General features: G+C 39.5%; 1 protein-coding gene across 1 annotated transcript in view; it reads right to left on the bottom strand.

Annotated features, from left to right (window-relative positions):
* Nucleotides 1–4,999, bottom strand: part of ca16b (carbonic anhydrase XVI b) — a 91,161-nt gene extending 86,162 nt beyond the window's left edge. The window contains exon 1 of the mRNA XM_031852242.1: nt 4,280–4,999. Coding sequence (XP_031708102.1) covers nt 4,280–4,364 — 85 coding nt within the window. The 5' untranslated portion in view covers nt 4,365–4,999. The remainder of the gene's footprint in view (nt 1–4,279) is intronic.
* Between the last annotated feature and the right edge of the window lie 18,965 nt (nt 5,000–23,964).

The raw sequence follows: 23,964 nt of genomic DNA, 5'->3' as shown, positions 1-23,964 counted from the left end.
GTAATGTTGGGCTCATATCAACTGAAACAGTCCACGTCAGTACTGATGCCAGACATCTCCGGGCAGGACCAGCTCGCCAGTAATCGCCGCCGGTTGCTTCGGCTACGTTTCGGCTCCTGGAAACGGTACGCTAGGTATCAATTCTCTTCTAATTCAATTACAATAACATAAACTAAATAGCAGTGAGAAACAAGGTATATGTGGTAGAGTATATTTACTTATTCTGTATCGTACATGCACCTTGCAGGGGATCAATGAAACTCTTCTCATCCAGCAGATTTCTTAAATGTAACCTGTTGACTTTTGAACAACTCGTAGCGCTATGAACCAATGTTTTTAGGAGGGGGCCCCCGGTTTGGTTTTTGGCGGGTGCATCCTCGTGCTGGTGACGTGAGAACACATCCTGCCAGCAGCGAAGACGAAGACGGATCGCTAGAATCCAGATGTATCCAGTGTGGGATTTTAAATATATATATTTTTTTTAATCTGCTCGGCAAATAACTCACACATTCAACGGATTGGTTAGACCTCGAGAATAACCACAACGCCTTTCCATGAACAACACTGACTGTAAATAGAACTTATTTGTTTACAAGAGACCTCTACAGGGCACCTTTAAAAAGGAGCATCACAACTAACTGCCAACATGCTGCACTTTCATCATTTCATAGTAGCATTTCATGTTGCGTAAATATGAATATAGACCGGCCTATTGATTTAATTTCTTAGTGCTTAAGATGACTCTTTGGTGTCGGAGCACACAGCAATGTTACATCTAGTAGTGTGGGAATACAGAGCAAGTATCTCTTTTTAAAAAGCTGAATACATGACCACATATTGCAAATGAGTGGCCTCACCGCCAAAAGGCTGATATGAAACATGTGTTAATAAAGCGATTGAATGGATCATAAATTCTAAAACTATTACAAGGTTGCAAATGTTTACTTACGCTGGAAATTATGACCAATTTTTCAAGCAGCATTTCCCATCAGCAAGGACATTCTGCAACATTAACATTGAACCTGAAATAAATCACTCGCACTCTAATACGAACAAGAAATCATTTCAAACTTTAAATTATTCTGCTCTCGTTTGTAAAACTTTGTCTCATATTTCCGACAGTCTTATCTGCCCCCCAAAAAAATACAGTTTTTATATTTACCTTGAGGTTATCGTAAATGTCATTCATTTAACATAATTATCCTATTTTTCAAAGAAGCGTGTTGTAGCGTAAACCGAACAGATTTTATGTTATCAGTAACCATAATTTATAGAAGAAATAATAACAATGTAGCTCATTTCACAGGCTAACGTCAGGCAGGTGAAATGAAACCACCGCTGGTCAGTTTGGAAGAGAATAACACTGCGATGGCAGCCACCACACAACACACTAAGTCACAGCTTCCCTTAATAACAAAATTGCATTGCATACAAAGATGATCCAGTCTAATTAGACACATTGATAAGCTGCTCATTAAATTTGAAAGCAATAAGCAAAAGATGAGTATCGCTGGCAAAAAAAAAAAAAGGATAAACAGCGAATTATCTGCAGGGGTGAAAAGTGATTACAGTCGCAGTGTTTCCCCATCGGACCATTTAGAGGGTGGCACCGGCAGCTGGTGGAGAGACAACAGACAACGGTGCGCTGAGCATATGTCGCTGATGCTATTCTACAAACCAGGAGAAAGTTACTTTGGAGACATTACGTCAGTACCGTACATCCAACCAATCCTCCAGAGGACGTGGAGGAGGACCTTGATGATAATGATGCCGTTGCTAACGTCGGTGATGTCCAGACAGCTGGCATCCTGCTGGCACCGCAGCACATCATTAATAACATTAACAGCAGGTTTGCTCACTAACATTCAGTGCAGTGGTGGTGTACAGTACACACAAGTGGAAATAGTCATTATATCTGTACAAAATGTTATTCACTATGCTACAGATTATTCCACAGCTGTACCACAAGGCTTTGCGCCTTTATCCATTTCTGTTTCGCGTATTCACAGAACATGCAATCATTTCCTCATTACTTAAGTGATGCAATCAGGAGAATTTCTATAATTAATGACAAGCTATGCCTCTTACGAAGACTACGGAGTTGCAATTCCACCCACACAACTTTAAAAACAAACAAGTAGAGTCTTCGCCAACCACAACTGCTGATATCCCTCTTAAAAGATTTGTATAGCTCCATGTTACTGTAGGGAGGGAAACGTTGTGGGAAACACATGTGATACATTTGTGTCAGTGAGAAGACTGCTTTTTCCAAACAGGTTTGATCATTTTATAATCTTTTTCCTCTACATACACGCTGCAGACAAAAATTCTCTAAGATGTCGTGAAAATCGTGCCAAATTCATAGACAGCTATGTCTTTAAATCCGGTGTGCATTGATTTAAGAAAGAAAATAATCCCCCCCGTCCCTTTCAAATCTTCTCTTTTCATGTGATCGAGCACCGGTTTGGTAACACCCTCTGTGATGTAAACTCTAAATTCATATTATTGAGATTTAGGTCACCCTGCCTAGTCGGTAGATGAAAGCATTACGAGACAGTGTACAAGTAGTAAAATTGGATTTATCCTCCACCACCTTGGAGATGGTCCATCGGTCAGCCTGTATATCGCTGCGTCTCAGAGGTCCGTTGAGACCAATGCCATATGAGGAAAAACTCAAGACGTGTTTGGGGCCTGGAAGGCTGCTAGTTAATAAAGCTGCAAACTAAGAATGGGGATGCAGGGAACTGGGGGATTTGGGGGGGAGGTGGGGTGACTCAGAGAGGAACCATTCTCCTGTGTTACATCACTGTGGCTTCACTATGGGAGATGATTTGTGCCATAGAATAAAAACATCCAATGAACTAGAAGTCCTTCCAGTGGCTATAATGATGCGACTACTGTTTAGTTACTTTAAATGCTTCTAATGGTATAATAATACAAGCAGACTGATGAACTACTGGGTAATTACTCTCCGACTATATTAGCTTATCACAACGCCGTTAGTGTGAATGTTTGCTAACAAGTAAGACATTTGCGGTGCAGAAATGCCAAGAAAATTGTAGTAACATCACATTGTTTGTCCACAAGAGTGCACTACATTCATTTTAGGTGTAAAATGACTTGCTTAGTAGATAATCTACCTTTTCACAATTATTTAATAAACAAATATAATAGTTTCTTAACAGAAATGGTATGATTATCTGTTTATAATGTTATATCAGTCAATTTATCATTATTTTATGATGATTTCCAGACTCTCAAATATCTATATAGGCACCAAAACAATAAAAATGTTGGAGCCATTGGCAAAATCTTGGAAAAGCAGTATTGGTGTGTCCCCGTGCTTAAGTCATCCCCTCAACCCAATCATAACCTCGCCTGTTAACGTCCAACCGACCCATTAATCTTTAATAGTTCAATCTATAGTGGCCCAGAATCTGATGGGTCACACACATTTGTGTGCAACACCATTCATCTCAAACTGGTAGACCACTCCTGAAGCCGATATTCCAGGACTATATCTGTGCGCCAATGGCATTAATCGCCCCTCATACATGCACATACATCCCACGAGCCAACAGCGCTAACTATCTCCCTCATCCTCATTTCTACCTACGCACATGACAGCCCGCAGACACATAAATTATACCTCCACATAAACCACGACAAAAACTACAGTAAGCCTATAATAAAAAATAAAAAAAAACTTGTGGACTCCTTATAAAACCACAATAAAGCTGCAGGATTAACAGATAACGAAATACTGTTAATTCCACAGGAGATAAACTATCTCAATGTAATTCCACAAAGCATCTGAAGTGCCGACAGGAATGATACATTAGCTGTCGTTACATTTCCTGAGATAGATACATTCTTGAGACACCATGTTGTATGAATAGCCAGTGTTGTCGCCAGCACGTTAAGCCTCGGGGTCAACCAGGAGTTGTTTAGCGGGGACTAAATGTTTAGCCTGGCGTTAAAGCAGGGGATAGTTTGCGCCATTGTCCAGCTGCCTGATCAATAACATGCACACAAATCACGGAGCCTGAACGTCTCGGCGTTAACACACCCGGTGGACGTTAAACTCGGCTCGGCCCTGTAACGTTAAACCGTTAGTGGAACCCAGGCTAAACGGTGCCTCTGAAAAAAAAAATGTCTTTATTCGACAATGAAAAGTCGCTTTTAGCCTTCTTTATAAAAACAAACAAATGCAACACTGTGCACTCTCAGTAGTTCGGCTACACGCATGAAAGCTAACACCCGTGTTGCAAGTACTTACCAAGATGACAGTCTTTGTGTTTGGGCAAGGTTAAAAACATTAAGGATAAAATCCACCAGTAACTCGGTTCCCGTATTCTCCGCATGTTAGACTGCTCATCGAGAGCAACAAGAAGGCAACGGGTGACAAAGTTTGAGTCTTTTTCTCTTCTTTTAAAAAAAAAAAAAAAAAAAAAAAAAAAAATCACATACACACGACCGAAGCAGGGACGAAGTTGGCACAGCAGCCACGAAGGCAGAGCATCAAAGTAATGCTCAGCGATTCGGCAGAGTCACTGTTTTTCTGTTGTTGTTTTTTTTTTAAAACGACAAATTTATTCGCCTCCAGTCCGAGCGGAGGTTGTCTTCGGCTTCGAGGAATGACACGATACGTACGCTACGGCTGTGCAAAAACAGTTCAAAATGTGCTGGACTCCACCGTGCCTGTAGCGGGCTTCCAGATAGCGACATTCCCGTAGTGCGGAAGGGTCAATCGGTGATCAATCGCTGTCTTTAACTACAGCGGAGGAAAAAAAAAAAGTGGTCGAATATCATTGATTGCACGTGGTCATTATTAAGTGATTATCCGTGGCGTCAGCGTGACGAAGGGCAATGCACAATGCGAAGAAAAGCTGTGCTGGAAACGTCCCATTCTTCCACCCAGGAAGTGGACTGGCGGTCAGGCATGCACGGATATCTGGCTGCTGGTCCCATCTACAGGACAGGCTGCGTGAGAGAGGGAGCAGCGGAGGGAGGGGAGCAGCGGAGGGAGGGGAGGCGGTTCTTGGATTTGCTGAATGCAAAATGAGTCGGAGCGAACCCAGGGTCTGGTTTCTGTCTATGTTGCTACGATAAGGAAGACTCCAGAAATCAGTGTGGCTCGTGTCAGATAGTCAAATCACTGAAGCCCAGACGTGATTGTGCTGCTTTGTTTTTTGGGTTTTTTTTTTTTAAATGTTGCATCAAACATGTTGCATCAAACATGATGGAAAAACTGCCGAGGCCATTTCAGAATCTACAGAGGATTGAAGCCTCGTTCAAAGGGAGAGAAATAGTCTCCCTGCTAAACCCACTGATTCCAACCCCCATCCAGTCATCTCACTGTTGTGTTGCTTCCTCCCAGGCCCCATTATTAAAACGACCCTCCTGTGGCCACACACTGATGTCCCTTTGCCTCCTGCTGGCAGAACTGTGAATGGAATACTTTAGCAGTAATCATCACCTGGAATATCATCATGTAAGAGTGTGTGCTGATTGGAGAATTATGCATCCACCAGTGACACTCCCTTAGGTAAATGTGTAGTCAGTGGTCTTCTTGCAGAACTATCCAGCTGGACATTTAATTTGAGGAATCTGATTAAATTTCTCATTTAATTATCCAGTTCTCTGCAGGGCCATTGAAGACAGTCACAAGGGCCCTCTGCTTTTAATGTGGGCCATCTGCTCCCTCTCCAAAATGCCTACCTTTTCAAAGCTCCACACAGCCTCGTGGGCATCCTATGCACGATCCTCCAGGCTGCACTACCTCCGTACACACTGCAAAACATTAGCGTGGTTGACAACACTCCAGACCTTACTGTATTCTGACTGATCAAGTGCAATGAACCTGAACAGTAGTTTGTGAATTCTTTTCAGTTTTATTTTCTGTCTTGGTCTGTCAGGTGACATGACAGAATGGCCCTCTGATTACTCATGGAGACTCCAACAATGTTTTGACACGTAGACTCAGGGCACTTATCGTTATGTGTGGCATGTGGAAAAATATATACCACCAAACCAGTAAAACATCACAAGTAATACAAATAACCACATAGAGAAGTTCTAATGTAGGAACCATTTCATTTAAACATAATAATCTCAACTCGAACTCTTTTTTTTAACCATATTTTGTTAGTGACTAGAATTTGCTCAGTTGAATATATGTCATATAGCTAATACAATAAGTCCATCAGTCGATTGACAGAAATTCAATCTGCAACTGTTTTAATGCTCAATTCATTGTTTAAGTTAATTCTCAAGTATATTGGCAATCATTCTGTGGTTCCAGCTTCTCGGTTGTTTGGATTTGCTGCCTTTCTTTGTCTTATATGATATCAAAATGTATGTCTTTGGACTGTGCAGCAAAAAAATAGCAGTTCAGAGATGTCACCTTATTGCTTCAGCAAACTACTTTTCATGTGCTGGAATATGCATCTTCAGAAAAATTAAAAAATTTAAATTTAAAAAGATGGTAGAGCATTTGTGGTCACAATTTAAAAAATATTTCCACAAGGCTCTGGAATGCACACTGTGTCTTTTCTGAAACATTGTCTTGCAGCTGTTTTGAAATCAACCATAACAAGATCCAGGCGTATAGTTTTAATAAAAAGCATGTCAATAATAATCAATCAATGGCGTTTAAACAACAACAAAACAAAACAGATGGGTGACATGCTCTTCACGACACATCTTAACTTGAGAATATTAAAAACCAAATGCTGTTGAAGAGTTCTTCATCAAATGAGTGTTTGTACTTGTAAACTAATTGTGTGGCTTTCAACTCAGCTGCTGTTGAAACTCAATTTTCTCCTGAACAGTCACCCGTATTAGCCTCCATGCATGCAATATGCTGTGAATTCATCTTTTTGCAATCATTTCTTTCATAATGAGTGCATTTTTCCATTTTTGACATTTTATTGTGAAGGGTTGTCTCACTATTGGTCTCACATTGGTTTATTCCAACCACTCCAGCCTTCACACCTGCACCAGAACTGGAAAGTTGCTTGCACTGTGCATTTCTGAAACATGTGAAATAAAAAACAGTATAATTGTTAATAGAGCCGTAAATTGCTCTCATGGCATCTTACCTGGAAGTCAAATGCACACTGGTGATACTTCTGGTTTAAGTTCTGCTTCTTTTCTCTCTGTTGCTAATACATAAAAGCAATCACAGCCAACATGGTGTTAAATGGTTCATGGATGTTATTTTTTCTTCAATCTTAAAAGCAAATCTTCATGCCTTGACCTTGAAAAATCAAAAAAGTCCACCAAAACCTCCCTTGTGCTCTCTGCAGTATTCTAGTAGTTGTCTTGAGGCCTTTGTAACGTTTGCCGTGACATCTGACAATCCAATCTTTCATCACTTCAAGGCATTTCAACACTTCCTCTGACAAATAAACCGGGCCTCAGATTAAAAAAGTAAAGAAATGCGATATACGTACATGATTCATGGGAGTCCAGCCATGACACCAGCATTGTCCCCATGGGCGTCTCCTTCCTTTGCCCTTAAGTGGTTAGGAATCACACTTGTATTATTTTTTCAAACACATTTCACATGTTGACAGTTGGTACATAATGTACGACTGTGCATCAATTATGTAATGCAATTCAGGCTATGACCATATATAATTTATCTGATTCTCAGTCTCTTACATTATTTAATCAAAAGCTATTTTTACCATTATTACTCTCCCCATGTAATTTTATCTTTTGTTGGTCCGTCCTCCAGTTCTCCACATCAATGTGTCATGTTTCTTTCACTGAATCTACTCTGCGTTTAATGCTCTGCGACTGTCAGCCAGGTGCAGGACAAACTTAAAAAGGGTAGCACTCTAAAACTGCAAAAGGGGTTCAAAAGTACTGTAAGCCCCTAGCAAGTCAAAACCACTTTTTGGTTTTCTTTAAAAAAAATAAGCCTCAAAACAAAAATGATAAAGAAGTGGGATGCACACTTATAAAAGGGGATCATCCTGTCCAGGGTATTTTTGATGGTGAACACTTGCCGACTAAACTCATATGACAAATGAAGGTTATGTAATATTTGCATTAGAAGTACCTTATAAAAAACAAAGTTCGTCCTTTCGAAGGTGGGTTGTTTTTAAAGTCGTTTTCAGGAGCCTATAATAGGCTTAGAGTCTGAAAGGGTACTTTGGCAATGATAGATTCATAGCCAAACTGTTCAAATCTATGGCAAGTCCTGAGTTTTGTTTCAAAGATTAAAAGACTATGGCGTTTTGCATCTTTTAGTCGATTTACTGAAACACGAGTATTTGGGATGGCTGCCAACCATTTTTAATGAGTTTTTGTTGCCTTGTTGGCAATCACTGGTTCAGTTTAATTTCTTCATAGTTTGACAGACAACTTAATCCATTACAAAGAACATTACATCTAATTTTAGTTTTGATGGAGTTATTATTTTTGTATTGTAATGCACCGATTGATTTGAAAAGTCTGCCTGCCTGCCTGTGTAATGCATTCATGTGCTGCGGGAAGTCAGTTGCCAAAAAGGATTGTATTCATGATTTATACTGATGAGAAGGTGTGAAGATAATCAATAAGGAAATAGGCAGATGTTGCCAAGTAAAATGTGAGTTTTGTCGCAGCCAGCTAAGACTGGGATATTGAATGTGCTCATATAATTCCCTCTCACGGATTCACGGTTTGAATTTAACTTTCGCAATTGTGCATCAAAACAAAGTTTTGCCTGAGAACAGAAGGGTGTCAATTGCAGTAATACTCAACACAACTCCCTAAAAGCAGATGGGAAGCTCTGCAGTTCCTGTGGAAACAGGAGGATACAACTCCTGAGAGAACGGCTATCCCCTGTATTGATTATTGATGATATTGTACTTGCGTGGGAAGACTTACACTGGCAATGAGTGTTAAGATAAATAACACTGCCCTGAACCACTCTGTTTCCCATTTTCATGATTCATTTTTAATCATTATAAGGCCACACAGTTGTTTCATATGTGCAAATCACTTCATTCATCAACGTGATACTGTACTCTCAAACGATGAGAGGCTTTGCCATGTTGTAAAATGTTGGTGCGATTGACCTCATTTTGGAGGATGAAGAATAATGTTCCGTAATGCAAAGATAATGAGAGAAACATGGAGAGTCTCATATTTGGGTGGTCAGTATTGGATAAAGGAGATGTGAGCAAAAGAAAAAAAAAAGGGAGTTTTTTGCAGAGAGAGAAAATGAGAGTTATTACTTGCATGTTTCGACGAGGTAGTAGTTACTATTTGAAGCCAGTAGAGGGTGTCTGCAAAATTCATGTTGCCATTAATCACTGCAGTTGTTCAAACCACCTAGGACCGTCAGCGACGCTCCTGAAGAATATAATAGATTCATTTATCACAGAAGGGCAACGAATCCCAGCAAAGGACTTGGATGGATGATTTAATAGTCAAGAAATCCAGAATATTGAGTCAGAGTGTCGACGTGTTTAATCTGGTATACTGAAGCCATAATAACTTACTTGATGTCAGTCTATAGAGGCCTTGCATAGTGTGTGTTTGTCTGCACCAGAAACCAATGGCAACCATCTTGCGAAAAAGATGGTCACTATATACGCAGTAACAGGTAAACATGATGATATTACTTTTCTATTGGGGCTACAATATTAAGTAGTGAAACCAGTTTACCTTTGTTTGTGTGTTCACACATAGCAATCATTGTTCGGCACATGGCGGCCCCTGTTTGGCTTCCAACATGGAAGAAAAATCAACGCAGAGTAATCTGTGAGAAGCCTTGTTGAACATCGATGTTTCTTTTTCTTTTTGTTCTACAGATAATTTGTAGCAGGATGAGCAAAGCTCGGGGATCAATTTTCATTTCACTTCCAACAACTTCTGCTAATTTGCAAGTCACTGAGGGTTGTTGAAAGTCATCACCGTTTATCAAATGACGCAACGCTGATGCAGAAAAGAGAGAAAAGAGAAAAGAGAGAATAACTGAACATTTCTTGAATTGCTCAAGGAACTTGCATCGCTGTCAGTTGAATTAATGGAAATGCTAACTAGGATGGACGGTTATTGAGATACAGAGGGAAATAATACAGTTATGGGTTAAAACTACAAACAATTTGTCTTTATAAGATGCCTTTTCTTCCTGTTCCTAAATGATGGCTGTAACAGAAAGATGATCAAGCTGCTGCATCTTGGTCATCCTCCACAATCAGCACAGGTTTGTGTGTCACCATGGAGCCTGGTTTCAGTTGATTTGGGATCGCTGCTGTTTCTAAAATAGATGAGAAGTTGTCTCCTTGTTAAATTAGAGGATGCTTTTATGTCCTGCTCTGATTGAAAAGAGCAATGACAACCCTCAAATTCCCCTTATGTCCAAAGTCATTAAAATGAAAATACCTCTGACTTTCCTCAATAATTCAGAAGTTCCTGCATTTATCTCCCTCCTGGCGCTAGCTGGCATCTTTTTAGGCACAGAGTGGCCGCTAGAGTCGGCAGATGTTTGGACACATGGCCACACAGCGCTGCACAATATAGGCTGTCAGAGTAACGCGTCCTGATGAAGGAAATCAAATTGTCAGCATCACGGCAGAGAGCTACATCCCCTGTGTTGTACACCAATTCCATGACATGAGTTGAGCATGATATCGCACATTCGTGTTTCAGCTCATGAATCTGTCAAAGTCTGTTGTGTTAGTCAATGAGCGCACACATTAAATATGAAGCTTCTCAGAGCTTCAATTGTTAAACTTCAGTTCATCCACCGCCGCCCACAAACATCAGGGTTCCTGCCACAACTGTTATTTAAATGAGTCTCCACTCACTTGCATAATTACCAATATAAAACACCAAATACAAGCCTATTGTATCTCATATAGACAATTTATTCCAAGACTTAATAAACCTGCTGAGGTGGCGAGTGTTGGCCTGATACAGAATTTTATTATAATAAACAAGGACACATTTTTAACCTTTCAAGTAGGCATAGCAGGGAAGCATATTTCGTTTCTCAACAATCTCTTCTGCCCTTTCCATCTTTGATTGAATGAAACAATCTAAAAGCAGGTGCTTTTACTTTTAATTGACTTTTTTTTTTACTCCAGAGGACCCAGAAGGTCTGCCAAGAGGACTTGACGCACTTTTGCTCCTCGTGAAACTGTCGTTCAGTTTGATAATGCCAGAAAGTTCTGATTCATAGCTGTTAGCTTCATCAATGTATTTTCTTTTTGAACCCATTAATAATGTTGGTTGAGTCAACCTGACCCTGGACATAAATTACCTTTTAAATCAGTAAGCATAATAAATAACATATTTGTTTTTAAAAATGTGGATTTTCTGGAACATACCTACATGATGGCTCCTTTGGATGTGAGGCGTTATCAGCACTATAGCCTAACCCTCACTAACCCTGGCTCTATAGGATACATTAGCCACATTACACACTTGAATTGTCGAGTTGCATTGTGGTCAATGCAGGCACAAGATTGTGTAGAATGACAAATAAACATCTCTTTGTCTGCTGCTTTCTTATTTTGTTATTCAAATTGTCCATCAGGAGTCAAACAACGTTTTAGGTGTGCGATGCATAATCGGTGGAGTACTCTTTTAAGTTCATGAAAAGTTCTTATCTCAGACCGTATGATGTAAATATTTTAACTGAAACTGCAAAAAGGACATATATGTGTAAGGGTATGTATGTACTCAGAGAAAATATGTTACCTCTTCACAAAATAAGCCAAAGAGGTTCAAAATGGAGAACCAACAAAACATTCGTTGTGACCTGAACACCACATAAGGGTTCATCTCAAGAATCAGTTTTTTTACACAAAGAAACAGCATCAAATTAGAAACATCTCACCCAGAAGAGACGACAAACTGGGAGGAGGTTGAAGCCAATTACACAGAAACAGATGAAAGTGCTATAACATTAATAATATCTGTAAAAGTATGCAGCTGAATGCACAGCTGATAATAAGATGTAATTTATGCAAAAAATGAGGAATGAATATTTTACTAGCCTGAAAAATGACTAGGCCAAGTCTGAATGCAGCATAAGTGAGAGCGCAAAGCAGTAGCAGCCATAATAGTGCTTCTGGGTAGGTGCCTGGAGTTCCATTTGAGCAATGTAATTATCAAAATCGAAGCGATGCGCATGAACAAAAGGATTGCTATAGGGAAATGTACCACTGGCTTCTATTCTTATCATGCACAGTTAAAAAAAGAAGAAGAAATATAGCAGAATATATTTGGTAGAAACTACAACTCTGTATCTTTGTGGAACAGCTTTTAACTTGTCTCTTATGTGTCCATGGCTTTATTGACCCAAAATAGATCCCAGGCAGTAGCCATGCCACTACAAACAGCCCAGCACCAAGGTCAAACTGCTTACAGAGCTTTATTAGTCTGAATTAGGTTTCTTTACTCTAACAATGGAACAATCTTTTCTCTCCACGTTGTTTTAAATGAAACTAAACTGTTAAAAGTCTGAACAGCACACTGCTTTTCTACTGTCTGTATCCATTCAGGTAGGACACACTATGTGTATCTATGTCACAGACTACGAGGAAGGCAGAAACAAACCAGAGTTCAACAGCTCGGCTTGCACATTTGAGTCAAATCCCACCATGTTTAATGTTAATTTGACCTGTGAATACGGATTTTTTTGTTGTCATGACAATTATGCATGGGCTGGGTTTATATATGTCCTTGTTATCTATCTTACTCTCCATGTCACATGCTCACCTGTGAAGCCATCAGAATGTTCTCACCTTGCAATATGTCACCTGGATTCAAGGCCCCTGATGGCAATTCCTGTGAGGTGAAAGATAACAAAATAACGCCATGCAGTCAAGTGAGATTACAGCATATTGTGGTATTTCTATATATAGCAAATGTGATATCACATTGAGATGGAAGGACAAAAAAAAAAAAAATACATTTTTACCATCAACGCACCCTCACAAGCCCTCTTTCTGTGCCTTGAAAGGTCATATATCGTTGCATTTCTGTGGTGGTCTGGTTGTAATAATGAAATCTCATTGAAATCTGTATGTGTGACCTTCATCCAATAGATTATTTACCTTTGGAATATTGTGCAGTGGTTGCATAACTCCATGCAAGAATGGTGGGTTACTATTTACTAAATTTAATCACAAAGCTTCTTTCACCATGAGCTGTTATCCTTCCAGTGCTATACATAGAGCAACTACCCAGACACCTTCATTTGTTTGTTTTGCAGGCAAGCTACATTCCCTCTCCCCACCTAAATCATTTCAGGATTGATGCATGCTGAAGATCATTTTCTGTGTCGTGGCTCACATCCAGCACATGCTTTGTTTTTGGTCCGAGGGAAAAATATGGGTCCAAATCCAAGAGCAGACAAATAGGAGCGTTCCCTACCTGGATGCCAAGATTCCGCCTGAATCAGATTAAACTACATTATCGAACACGCAGAGAAGACTGAAAATAAATCAGGCTTTATTGTGTGGGGGAGATAGATACATGTCCGGGGGGGGATATGTATCAGCCAGTTGAATACATGCAAAATAATTTAAGCTTAAAGGATGAACACAAGTGCTGCAGTTTTCAGTCTTGTCCAGGTGTCTTGCATGGGTAAACTTAGCTCTCAGGAAAATTCTGAAGTAAAAATATTTGTGATTAGGAAGACAGACAAACACATTTCGTCTAGTTTTTAAATCACTTTCATAGCAGAAAGAATGCATTGAATTTCTTCAGCGCATTGCTGCAGCATAATATAGCGTCTTCCACTGCAGATATATGATACAGGTCTGCATACAGAGCATAGATTCCATACAAACCTGTGATAGCAGGCCTGACAGTTGGAAAAACAATACACTCCTGTGACTCCCCAAGCCTTTGTTTTATTGACCAAACTCCCTCCGCAGTCATTGTGGAGTCTATAATAAAAATGCATCAGATGCGTCTCCCTGTCCTCAGCAGAACGTCACTCAGGGGACGGCATGTAAACCTTTATGAGAGCTAATGACCCACGGCTTTTAGAGTCCCACAACCATCCGCATAATTAGGTTCAATGTCTGCACTCAACCTTTCGTTTATGCGCCCTTGAAAGCAAAAATGGCCAGTGATATTGACAAATGAACAGAGGGATCTGAGTCAGATGGCAGGCCTTGTATATTTCGAGGTGACGTTGCCAACAACAGTCCATCCACCCTGTAAGAAGGATTTCAGTTCCTGCATTCATTACATTTAACTTTGTGTAGCACTTGACACCCCCTCTTGAGCCATTATAAGGCGTATATATAGACGTAATAAATTATTTATAATACACAATAATGTGGTTGTAAGCGGCTATATACGGTGATTTTTAAGTGTTTGTTAATATATATATATATATATATATTTATACATCAGCTGAGGATGTTTCAAAGCAGGAATTATAATTATTGACACATCCATAAATAAACACTTAAGATGTCCTTACAACTGTATATCTGCTTACAACTACATTATAACGTCATACACTGTTCATGAATGCTGGGTTAAAATAAAGCATTACCAAGTTAGGTCGACCTGTTTTGCCTCAAGCGTTACTTACAGTGCAGCATATAGCTTGTTACAGTATTGCAGATTTCTAGGGATGTTTCCTCAATAACAGGTTGGTAACAAAACACAACAACAAGTCAATGTAAATCAACAGACTTAGACTCAGACTGTGAACATTTATGATTGATTGACTGACTGATTGATGTATACCAAAGCTTTTTCATTTGCAAATGAGCCAAACTTATTGTCATATAAATGAAATTTGACCTCTGCATTTGACCCATCTCTGTATACAGGGAGCAGTGGGCTGGCAATTCAGTGTCTTGCTCAGGGACACGTCCCAGTCGAGGATCGAACCGTTGACCCTGCAGTTACCAGACAACCCTCTCAAGCCAGTGAGCCACAGTCACCATGCAGTGACAATTAAACTAAATTGTTCCAACCCACATAATGCCAGAAAGAAAACACTGTTCTCAGGTTAAAATATAAGCAGAATATCTTGAGGAGATCTACTGACATACTGTAGTTTGACCTTATGTTCAGTGGAATCCCAGCTGACAGAGAGCAGTTTCTTTGTTTGGAAAAATGCATACAACGTTGTGCATATCAAATTAAATCTCCCTTTCTCAAGCATCAAATCCACCGGAAACAGCTGTACAGCAGCAGAAGCTTTGAATTGGGAGTATAGATGTGTTCACCACAGTTGAGCTTACTCCATTCCTTACTGTCTAATTAGCCCAGTGAGACTGTGGATGGTGATGTCATTTAAACCATTTGCAGTGAATTCAAAGCTGGACTCAGATGCTGACAGAAATTCATTGTAATGGAGCAACTCCTGAAAGAAACTCACTGCACAAACAGTCATGTGAATAATCCTTAGATTGGTTTATTTAAAAAAAAAAAAAAAACAGAATGAAACTACAACTTCACACTATCAACATTAAATAGCCTTACATTTCATTTTTTAACTTCACATTCTGCCAAGAATCGTCATGGCAATCACACTTGCATCCAGGCATTATGATATGCATTGTGAAGTAACGCTGACACCCCTTCCAGTGATGCCATGTGGGTTGACATAATTGGAGCTGAAAACAATGGCTGCATTTGCTGGAAACAGGATGATGAAGAGGAGGTTTTGGTGTTCTCTTTAAACACACAGCTAAATGGTTGTCTGGCTGATTACTGCACCTATATGTCACATTGGGTATTTGAAAGAAATTTCTGCTTTATTTAAACTTCCCATTAATGTGGCTATAGTGCGGCTCTATGTGTCGCGCTAACTTGCCACTTGTCACCTCTTGTTCTACAAATTCGAGGAAGTGAGGACTTGCGCAAAACAATGTATATCGGCTTCCTCCTGCACCATAGAAGGATGACATCATTCGTCTGTGCCTTCAACAAACTATTTCAAATCACAGTTGATGCTTGATGATGTGACAATATAATTAAGGTTCAGCATTGCAAACATTGTGGTTTGGTGACATTAAGGTTAATAATATGGTTAATAATAAAAAATGTGGTTAAGGCTATGGATCAACATGATTGGAAAAAAAACTGTGGAAATAAAATAAATTTAAAGTCTCATGTTTTGTTGACCCATCTACACCAACCTCTTCCCTGTGAAGACGTTAACATAACGTCACCTGACTTCCTCCCTTTCTCCCGTCACAACTACTATGGCCGCTCGAGGGCTTGTCACTTGAATGCAAACATATCTGATGTTGTTTTGGAGCTTTTGCTGAAACGACTGATGCTGTTGTTCTTGGGAGGACAGTCTCAGTCCAACCTGGCATCACTCCCAACTTGTCAAATACCGATGCTTGGTCAGTGCCTGTCGGTGTCTGATTCAATTAACTCCAATGTAAACCTACCCTCATCGCGGCAGTCAAGTTAAAGTCAACCATGCACCTTTCCCAAACCTATCGAAGTGTTTTTGTTGCCTAAACTTAACTTGCTGCGTAGACGGAAGTTTATTTGAAAAGACACTATGCACGTAGCGAGTAAAAACTGAAACGCCGTTCCTGCCACGTTCAAAACTGACGCTAGAGGGGTAGCTAGAGGGTCATAGTGTGAAGCTTAGGGTCACTGGTCAAATGGTGGTATTTGACGAGTTGGGAGAGAGAACGTGTTGCCAAATCTGGGGGTTGTCCACTGAACACTTGTAATAATGTGAGCCTTACAATATGATCTTATTACCTAACACTCCACAAATAACCAGTATTGACAATTAACAGGGGATTTAGTTTAGACTTTTAAAAACGCAGATAGATCCAGGCTGTACAGGTCTGCAGCCCTGTTGCCTCCTAATGTTTTACACTCTGTTGTACAAGTTGTGGTGGATTTTTTCACTCATCAGCCCACAATTTTCCCCACACATCTCATTCCCAGATGCCTCGCTGTAGCTGAGAGCGAGAATGATGCAAAGGTTGTTGGACTTTCATCTTGTGTGATGTGACGTGACTGCACTGAGCCATCTGCTGAGGTAGTGAGAAGGTCATATAGTATCTTCATGTTTTACTATCAGTCATAATGTGTAAGCAACTCTAACTCATTCTCCTCTATTTTGCACTAGTTGTAATGAGTTGGGGGTCTGGAAAAGGGATGGCTGTATTTTGAAGCTTTACAGAAGTGACAACCGATGCTGCCAGAGTCTCGGTAATCACGCTCCCTCCGCCAAATTTGTCATCCAACCCTCCACTTTCTTTCTTTTCCAACACGAATGAGTGTACCCACAGGAAGAGTTTGGCTTCTCAAGCTCCATTTTTGCTCTGAATTAAAAAAAAAGCCATGCTTCAGGTTACTTACGGTGACATCGCTAGTTCCCTCGAACAAATTTAAATGAAATATCTGCCCCACAGCATGATGAATGGCAAAGTTAAGGTTAAGAAAAAAATTAAAGAATACTGTGAAGTAGAGAAACGTCATAAATAAATGGATCAGAATTCGCCATTCATCTCATGCTGGCATGTATAGGTCACAGTGAGGCTCAAATCTTCTTAATGAGCAGAGTTAATGCTTGCCACTGCTATTGTGGCAGCGATCACTAAGTGAGGCTATTACCATGTGTAATGACACTGATTTGGCTTTTACTGGATTCCACAATGTTCTATTTCAAGCTGTTATTCTTTCTATAGAAAAGTTAAAAAAAAAAAGAAAAATCACAGTTTTACATGCAATAATGCTTGTTGCGTGGGATCTAGAGAGCTGCTGTCCTCTGAAGTGTCTGAAAGCTATTCCAATGTTGACTATACCCCAGTGAGAGGGTATACTGAAATGCAGAGAATTTGCAATAGAATCCCATTAGATTGATGGTCCCATCTTTTAGGTGCATGTTTCATTTCCCTGTTGTTTGCCACTAAGAGCAAGGCTCCATCTCGGTGTAATTTCCCTGCGTTTGGGTGAAGTTTTGCAAGTCTAATTTCTGCCCTTGAATTGAATTACAAAAAAAGCGACCACAGACATTCAGTGTATTTGCATCTGGATCATTTCATATTTCACTGTCAAGGGTTGTTAATCTTGCTCTTGTTTCATATACAGATTGTGCATCAATAAGGTGGAGGGACAGGACCAGGGAGATATAAATCACGAAGGTAATATTTTCAATTTATCACACATCCAATTTTTTAACCAGCGAGAGAAGCAGAAAAATTAACAAGGGATTTATCCTGCTCGTGCTCCAGCTCAAGATTAACTATGCCGCAGAAGTCTGTGGCAGGTTAATTCGAACGACAGACACAAACCCTCTAATTTGTTATTCTCTGCTTTAAATGATCGCACAATGCGCAAAAGATGACAGCAACATAACTGCAGCCTGACATTTAGACCCTTTAGCCAGCTCCTTCAGCGCCACACAACACCCACAGCTTAATTAGCTCTGTCACTATCATTTGCAATTCTGAATGTTTTCACAGCATCTTTTTGATGCTTGGCTGAAAGACACATCTTCTCTGTAATTTAGAAGGCTACTAATCTAATCATTACTCAATCTTGGGAGTGTTTTCTCACTTTAGTGGGCATTTAGCTGTGATTTGACGGCCTACATAAAAGCCTATGCTGTGACTGCACAACCCTGAGTGTGTGGCATGTGTGAGGCATTAATTATGAGGCTGATTAATGAGCAAGGGCATCTTTTCTTTCTTTCAGTATGATCCTTATGGAAATTGTTTCAGAACCAAAGCGTTTCAAGCTTTTGCTTGTTAGGATGATCAACATAAAGAGAGGACGTACTAATTCCTATTCCGTGGGTATCTTAAAGGATTATTCAACTTTTTTACAACCAGTTTAGGCCATCATTTGGATTGGTTATAATTACATGTATCTTACCAACTTAATTGCACTTATCTGGAAAACCATGACATCTCTAAAGGGCAAGTGGTCAGATGATACAGGTTTTAAACAAATCCCCAGGTTAAGTTAACCAAATTTATTAGGAAGAGAAAATAAGGACTTATAGTAAAAAAACATTTTTGATATACCATACTTACCACACAAAGTTGGTCACACAGTTTTAACAGCAAGATTATGAGCTTAATTTTCATGCTCACTTTACCTCTAAATATAGTGGTTTACATTATTTACATCGATAACTGATCTGCTTATCGGGCAGACGTCACCAATCCACCTAAATTCAGGTTTCTGTTCTGCTCTCATCATCTACAGCTGTAAGCTACCGTGTGTAAAGCTGCAGCTGATACTTCACAACTTTCTGCATGTGCTCCATAATCAACACATTTGAATGTTAGGGCGGTAGAAAGCCTTTAATGGGAAAGTGGAAATGTTGAAAATGTCTTTTCGCAGTTAGCTGACATTAGCACACAAGTAATGCCTTGCCTAACGCTAGATATAGACATTTTAGCAACATTGTGTCAAGAAATAGTTTTCACACTATGCATGGATGGAATTCATGTCAGTACATATTTAACAAAGCTTGATAAAGGAGAAAAGCACAGCAAGTGAGGACTGGTTGTATCTGCTGGTCAGTTTTAGGCTGGGGAACAAAGAGCCTCGTAATATAACCCAATATACAATACGTTGACCCATTTGTGTTCTCATTTGATCTCCCTGTGAACTTTGTTAACTGGGCTTTATGAAATAGACAGTTGTAAAATGGGGAACACATTTATAAACAAATACCCAGTAAAGTGACTGCCAAGCTATTCTTACTGTATAAGCTGTTTTCTTTTGCTTTTATGAAGAAAATGACGAGAAATATCGATGAGAGACACACATTTGCATTGTCAGTGTTGTTGTCCCCAGTTAAATCCTCTATAATCTTTCCAGCTCTGCCACAGTCTACCTGTTCCTTTCTACCAGCACTGGTGAATTTGTTTTAGTATTTATTTGTTATATGCTAATCATGCATTGTATTTTCCTCCACATTTGATTATGCACACTGGAAACCTTCCCAGGCTCATTAGCTGGTTGAGATAAATCGTCCCGACCATGTTTTGGTATTAATGTGATTCTCAATTGCTTTATCTCACATCAAAGCCGAGGAATTGGCCTGATGATAAAAGGTTTCTCCGAAGAAACTTATTTTATTGACTTTTAAAAAGATGACTGTCTCTCTGGAAAATTAAACATGATTATTAAACATTAATGAGTCTATTGTTCAAGCCATCAACAGAGATGAGGTTAAGGTGAGTGCCCATGAACTGGATATAACACATATCTGCCCAAAAGACCTTAGAAAGTAAGAAAATAGCTCATTATCAAACTCAAAACTATACATGAGAAGATGACAATTCAACTTGGAATTCATAAAGGTTTTGCCATACTTGACAAAATGAGTAAAAACATTGCATGCATTTCACCTTTTATTCTGTAATAACTTCAAGTTGCTTGGTACACATGCTAATCAGATTACACTAAGCATGACCACGTAGATACACATATACTTTCATATATGGTTAAAACTCCACATTAGAACGGATGCTGCACAGTTATTGTCAAACGTAAAAACAAGGTTGTTTATCTCTGGCAAGGCTACTGTTGCTCGATCCAATCAATCACTGATGAGAACGGGTGGATTCAATGCCTAATCAGGTTGCTGCAAGACAACAACAACTTGAACAACAAAAACAGAACAAAACTAATTGCTTGGGCGATAAAATGATTACATACTAAACCCTGTGGTCTTCTCTTTGGTGGGAGTTTAGGAGTGTTTATTTTACTGTAAACTTGAACTTTTGTAAAGCTTTTAAATTATGAATGAATACAAGTTTACTTAACTGAAAGATGTATTGGCTGTCTGGAGTAAATGGTAATATGTCAGTGTTGCTGGAGGAATAGGTATATATAAATAAATTTGCTTATTCGCTTTTGCAGAAAGTTGAGAGTTACGAGAGTTACTATTTCTTGGCTAGTTCCAGTTGCCATGCAAATTTGTCTTTTTACGTGTTTAAAAATAAAGCTCTCTATGTTTAAAATCAGACGCCTTCCTCTTCTCCAGCTTTGTATTGGATATCATATGACATCTGCTTTAAATTGAACATTTCTACGACTTACCATCCGTTATTTCTCGTCCTGGTTGAAAACGTTTCCAAATTGCAAATAAGAACTTGTTTTTCCTCCCATGTCACTTGGATCTGTCAACCATGTGAAGAAATAATCCCCTAATTGGCCCCAGTTTAGGCCAAAAGACATGACATAAATCACCTGAGAAAGATTTCTGTCACAAGCAAAGTACCAGAGGCCCACGCTGTGGTCCAGCTGCTCGTCTTGAAGACACACCGAGCAGTTCATTTCTGTGCCGGGGTTCAAATGACACAAACACTTTGATTCGCTAGCATTGCTTTGCTTATATAAAATGCAATCACATACTGACGCTATGAGAAAGAACAAACACGACAGCAGCCTTATATTAAGACCCTTCTGCCTGCTCATTTAGCGCCACACACCATAGCTTAATGAGCTCAGTCTGCATTTCTGAATGTATTCACTGCAGACACATTTCTCTGTAATGTAGTCAGTTACTTCTTTAAGCCTCACTACAGGCCTGGCTGTCTGTATCGCCATTCTACGAGCCCATCTAACCACCGCTGTTCCTGCCGAGGCCGTCTACATGCCTTTAGTGCCACGATGTCCACTGCACTGCAGGACGGGGGGATGTGGAGTGCAGATCTGCTGCTCCTGAATCTCTAAATAAGAAACGGTTTGCCCATAATGTTTTGTTTAGAACTTATGCCAAGCGGTTACTGCAGTTATAACTTGCATTTTTCACTTGCACAATAGAAACTAATAAGAAACATGGCGAATAATAAAAAACAAAAAAACATGAACATTATTTCAATATTATTACAATATAGTTTCACTTAGATTTGTTAATAGTTTCTTCATATTTGTTGTTGTTGTTTGATAAAAATGCAATCAATGCACAAATCAATTTAACAGTGAAACATAAAAGCAGTTGTTTCTGTATTTTGGGTAGACGGAATAGAAAAGGCATATGCTGCAGGAGTAGTTTGAGAAGTTGGACTTTTTTCCACCATGAGAACTGCCTGTTGGAGTCTATAGTATCCAACATGGGTTCAAAATCTTGAGAGTCATCTTTGAGGATGAGGATTGAAGATGTATTTTAGGCTGTAGAATATAGATGCTGAACACAAAGCTCTAGACTGGGCTTGATAAAACTGGTGAGTCTCTAAATTGTGTCTTTGTGCAAAATATGGATTCAATAATGACAATTCATCTAATTGCTGAATGAATGACATTTAGCTCAATGAACCTTGTGAATCCTGGTGTTCCAACGTCATTTCTCCTTAAGAAGATTCAGAGCAGAGTTAAAAAAAAAAGATTTGACTTCACACAGTAGCTGCCTGTTCCAATGCTTCAGCACAGATATTGAGTGAAACATTCAAATCAAGGATATTTGTTTTGGCAGCACCATCATATCCAATAGAAAATCACCAAAACACTGTTTATACAAACCTAAAATCCAGTGTATTTGGTATCTTTTGGGAGCCTCAGGATTTAAAATAAAAGGTCTTGGCCAAAGAAAAACACAACACGCATGTGTTTTAATGGGTGGTCGAAACAGTCAGATGGATTCCAAATGTGAACGTGAGCAATAGAGAAAAACATCAGTGGCCGTTCATTTCTGACAGTAGCTTGTGATTTTGTCTTAAACATGCATTGAGAATCATTCATTTTCACATTCAATCACTCCACCACTAGATGTACAGTAAGTGTTGTCTCACAAATGTGTATCTGCATCTGTAGCTAGATACATTAATAAAACACATTTATAGACAACATTTTAATTAATTACTTTTGAGTGAAGCATTTTTTTTCATTATTTGTATTCCATTTTCACGTGTTAAGTCTCTTTCAATATTCTATTCGTTTTCCTTTTATCACCTTCCTGACGTTTTGTAATAAAGATTGAAATGTCACCACTGATGATGGTGGCAGGTACAATGGTATGTAAGTTATAAATAGCCACAGCCATGCGTAATGGTTGTGCATAGCGACAGCTACTCTGGCACTGTTGGAGAACCATGCCAATGAGACAATTGCACTAAAAATGCACTTTTTAATTAACCGTACATCTCATTGCAGGTAGAGCTCTCCATATGTAAACTGCTGACTAGGGGCGTTTCTACATCCATTTACGGCACACTGTAAGGGCAGAAACTGATTGATAAAACACAACTAGGCGTACGTACAGCTTTATAAACAAGGCACCTGGCAACAAGAATGGGTATACTTTGTGCATACACATAGTTTTAGTCATTAATACACAGCATTCTTCTTTTATCCATTCCGTCCAGTCTGCTACAAGCTAGCTAGCAATGGTGTTGTTTCTCCGCCGATTTGTGTTTCCCCATACATTAATCCAAGCCCAAACATACATTTCTGAAGTCGTTCTCTGCGATACTTAACCTCAATCCAACCTTATTCTAACTGAAACTATTACCCTAACTCTAACCACAGAGTTCAGTGGTACGGGAAACACCCTTCAAAGGGGATGGAAACACTATTCGAAAGAGAAACTGACTTTGACAAAACACCGTCCCTGCTTGAGCTAGAAGGAAGAAGTGGATTTAGGTGACCTTTCAAATTGCTGGCTGGATTGCTCTCACAAGAATGTGGTCACTATGTACAGATTGCTTTTAGACCTGCTTGACATCTAATCAATACCAGCCTGACCACTTCCAAACGTGGCCCGATATGATTGCATTCTGATCACGATGCTTTCTGCGTGCATTCACAGTCCAGTACACCTTGCATTTGCATGCGTTTTTCCTTATTCAGATATGATATCCAGCTAGATATTGCATGTTAATGCTAGGCTAGGATGTGACGTTTACTTTGGGAGCCAATAGGAAGAGCTTTAATGGATGCAGTGTCTTACAGGATCCAGACCAGTATCACTGGACAGATACAATCCATGCATCCACCATGATGGATAGTTAAATCTCTCTACAATCACAACAAAAGATAATACAG

Source organism: Anarrhichthys ocellatus, unplaced genomic scaffold, assembly GCF_004355925.1.
Source record: "Anarrhichthys ocellatus isolate YVR2014 unplaced genomic scaffold, GSC_Weel_1.0 scaffold1, whole genome shotgun sequence".
NCBI classification, from domain to species: Eukaryota; Metazoa; Chordata; class Actinopteri; order Perciformes; family Anarhichadidae; genus Anarrhichthys; species Anarrhichthys ocellatus.
This window is presented reverse-complemented; position numbering and strand designations above follow the sequence as displayed.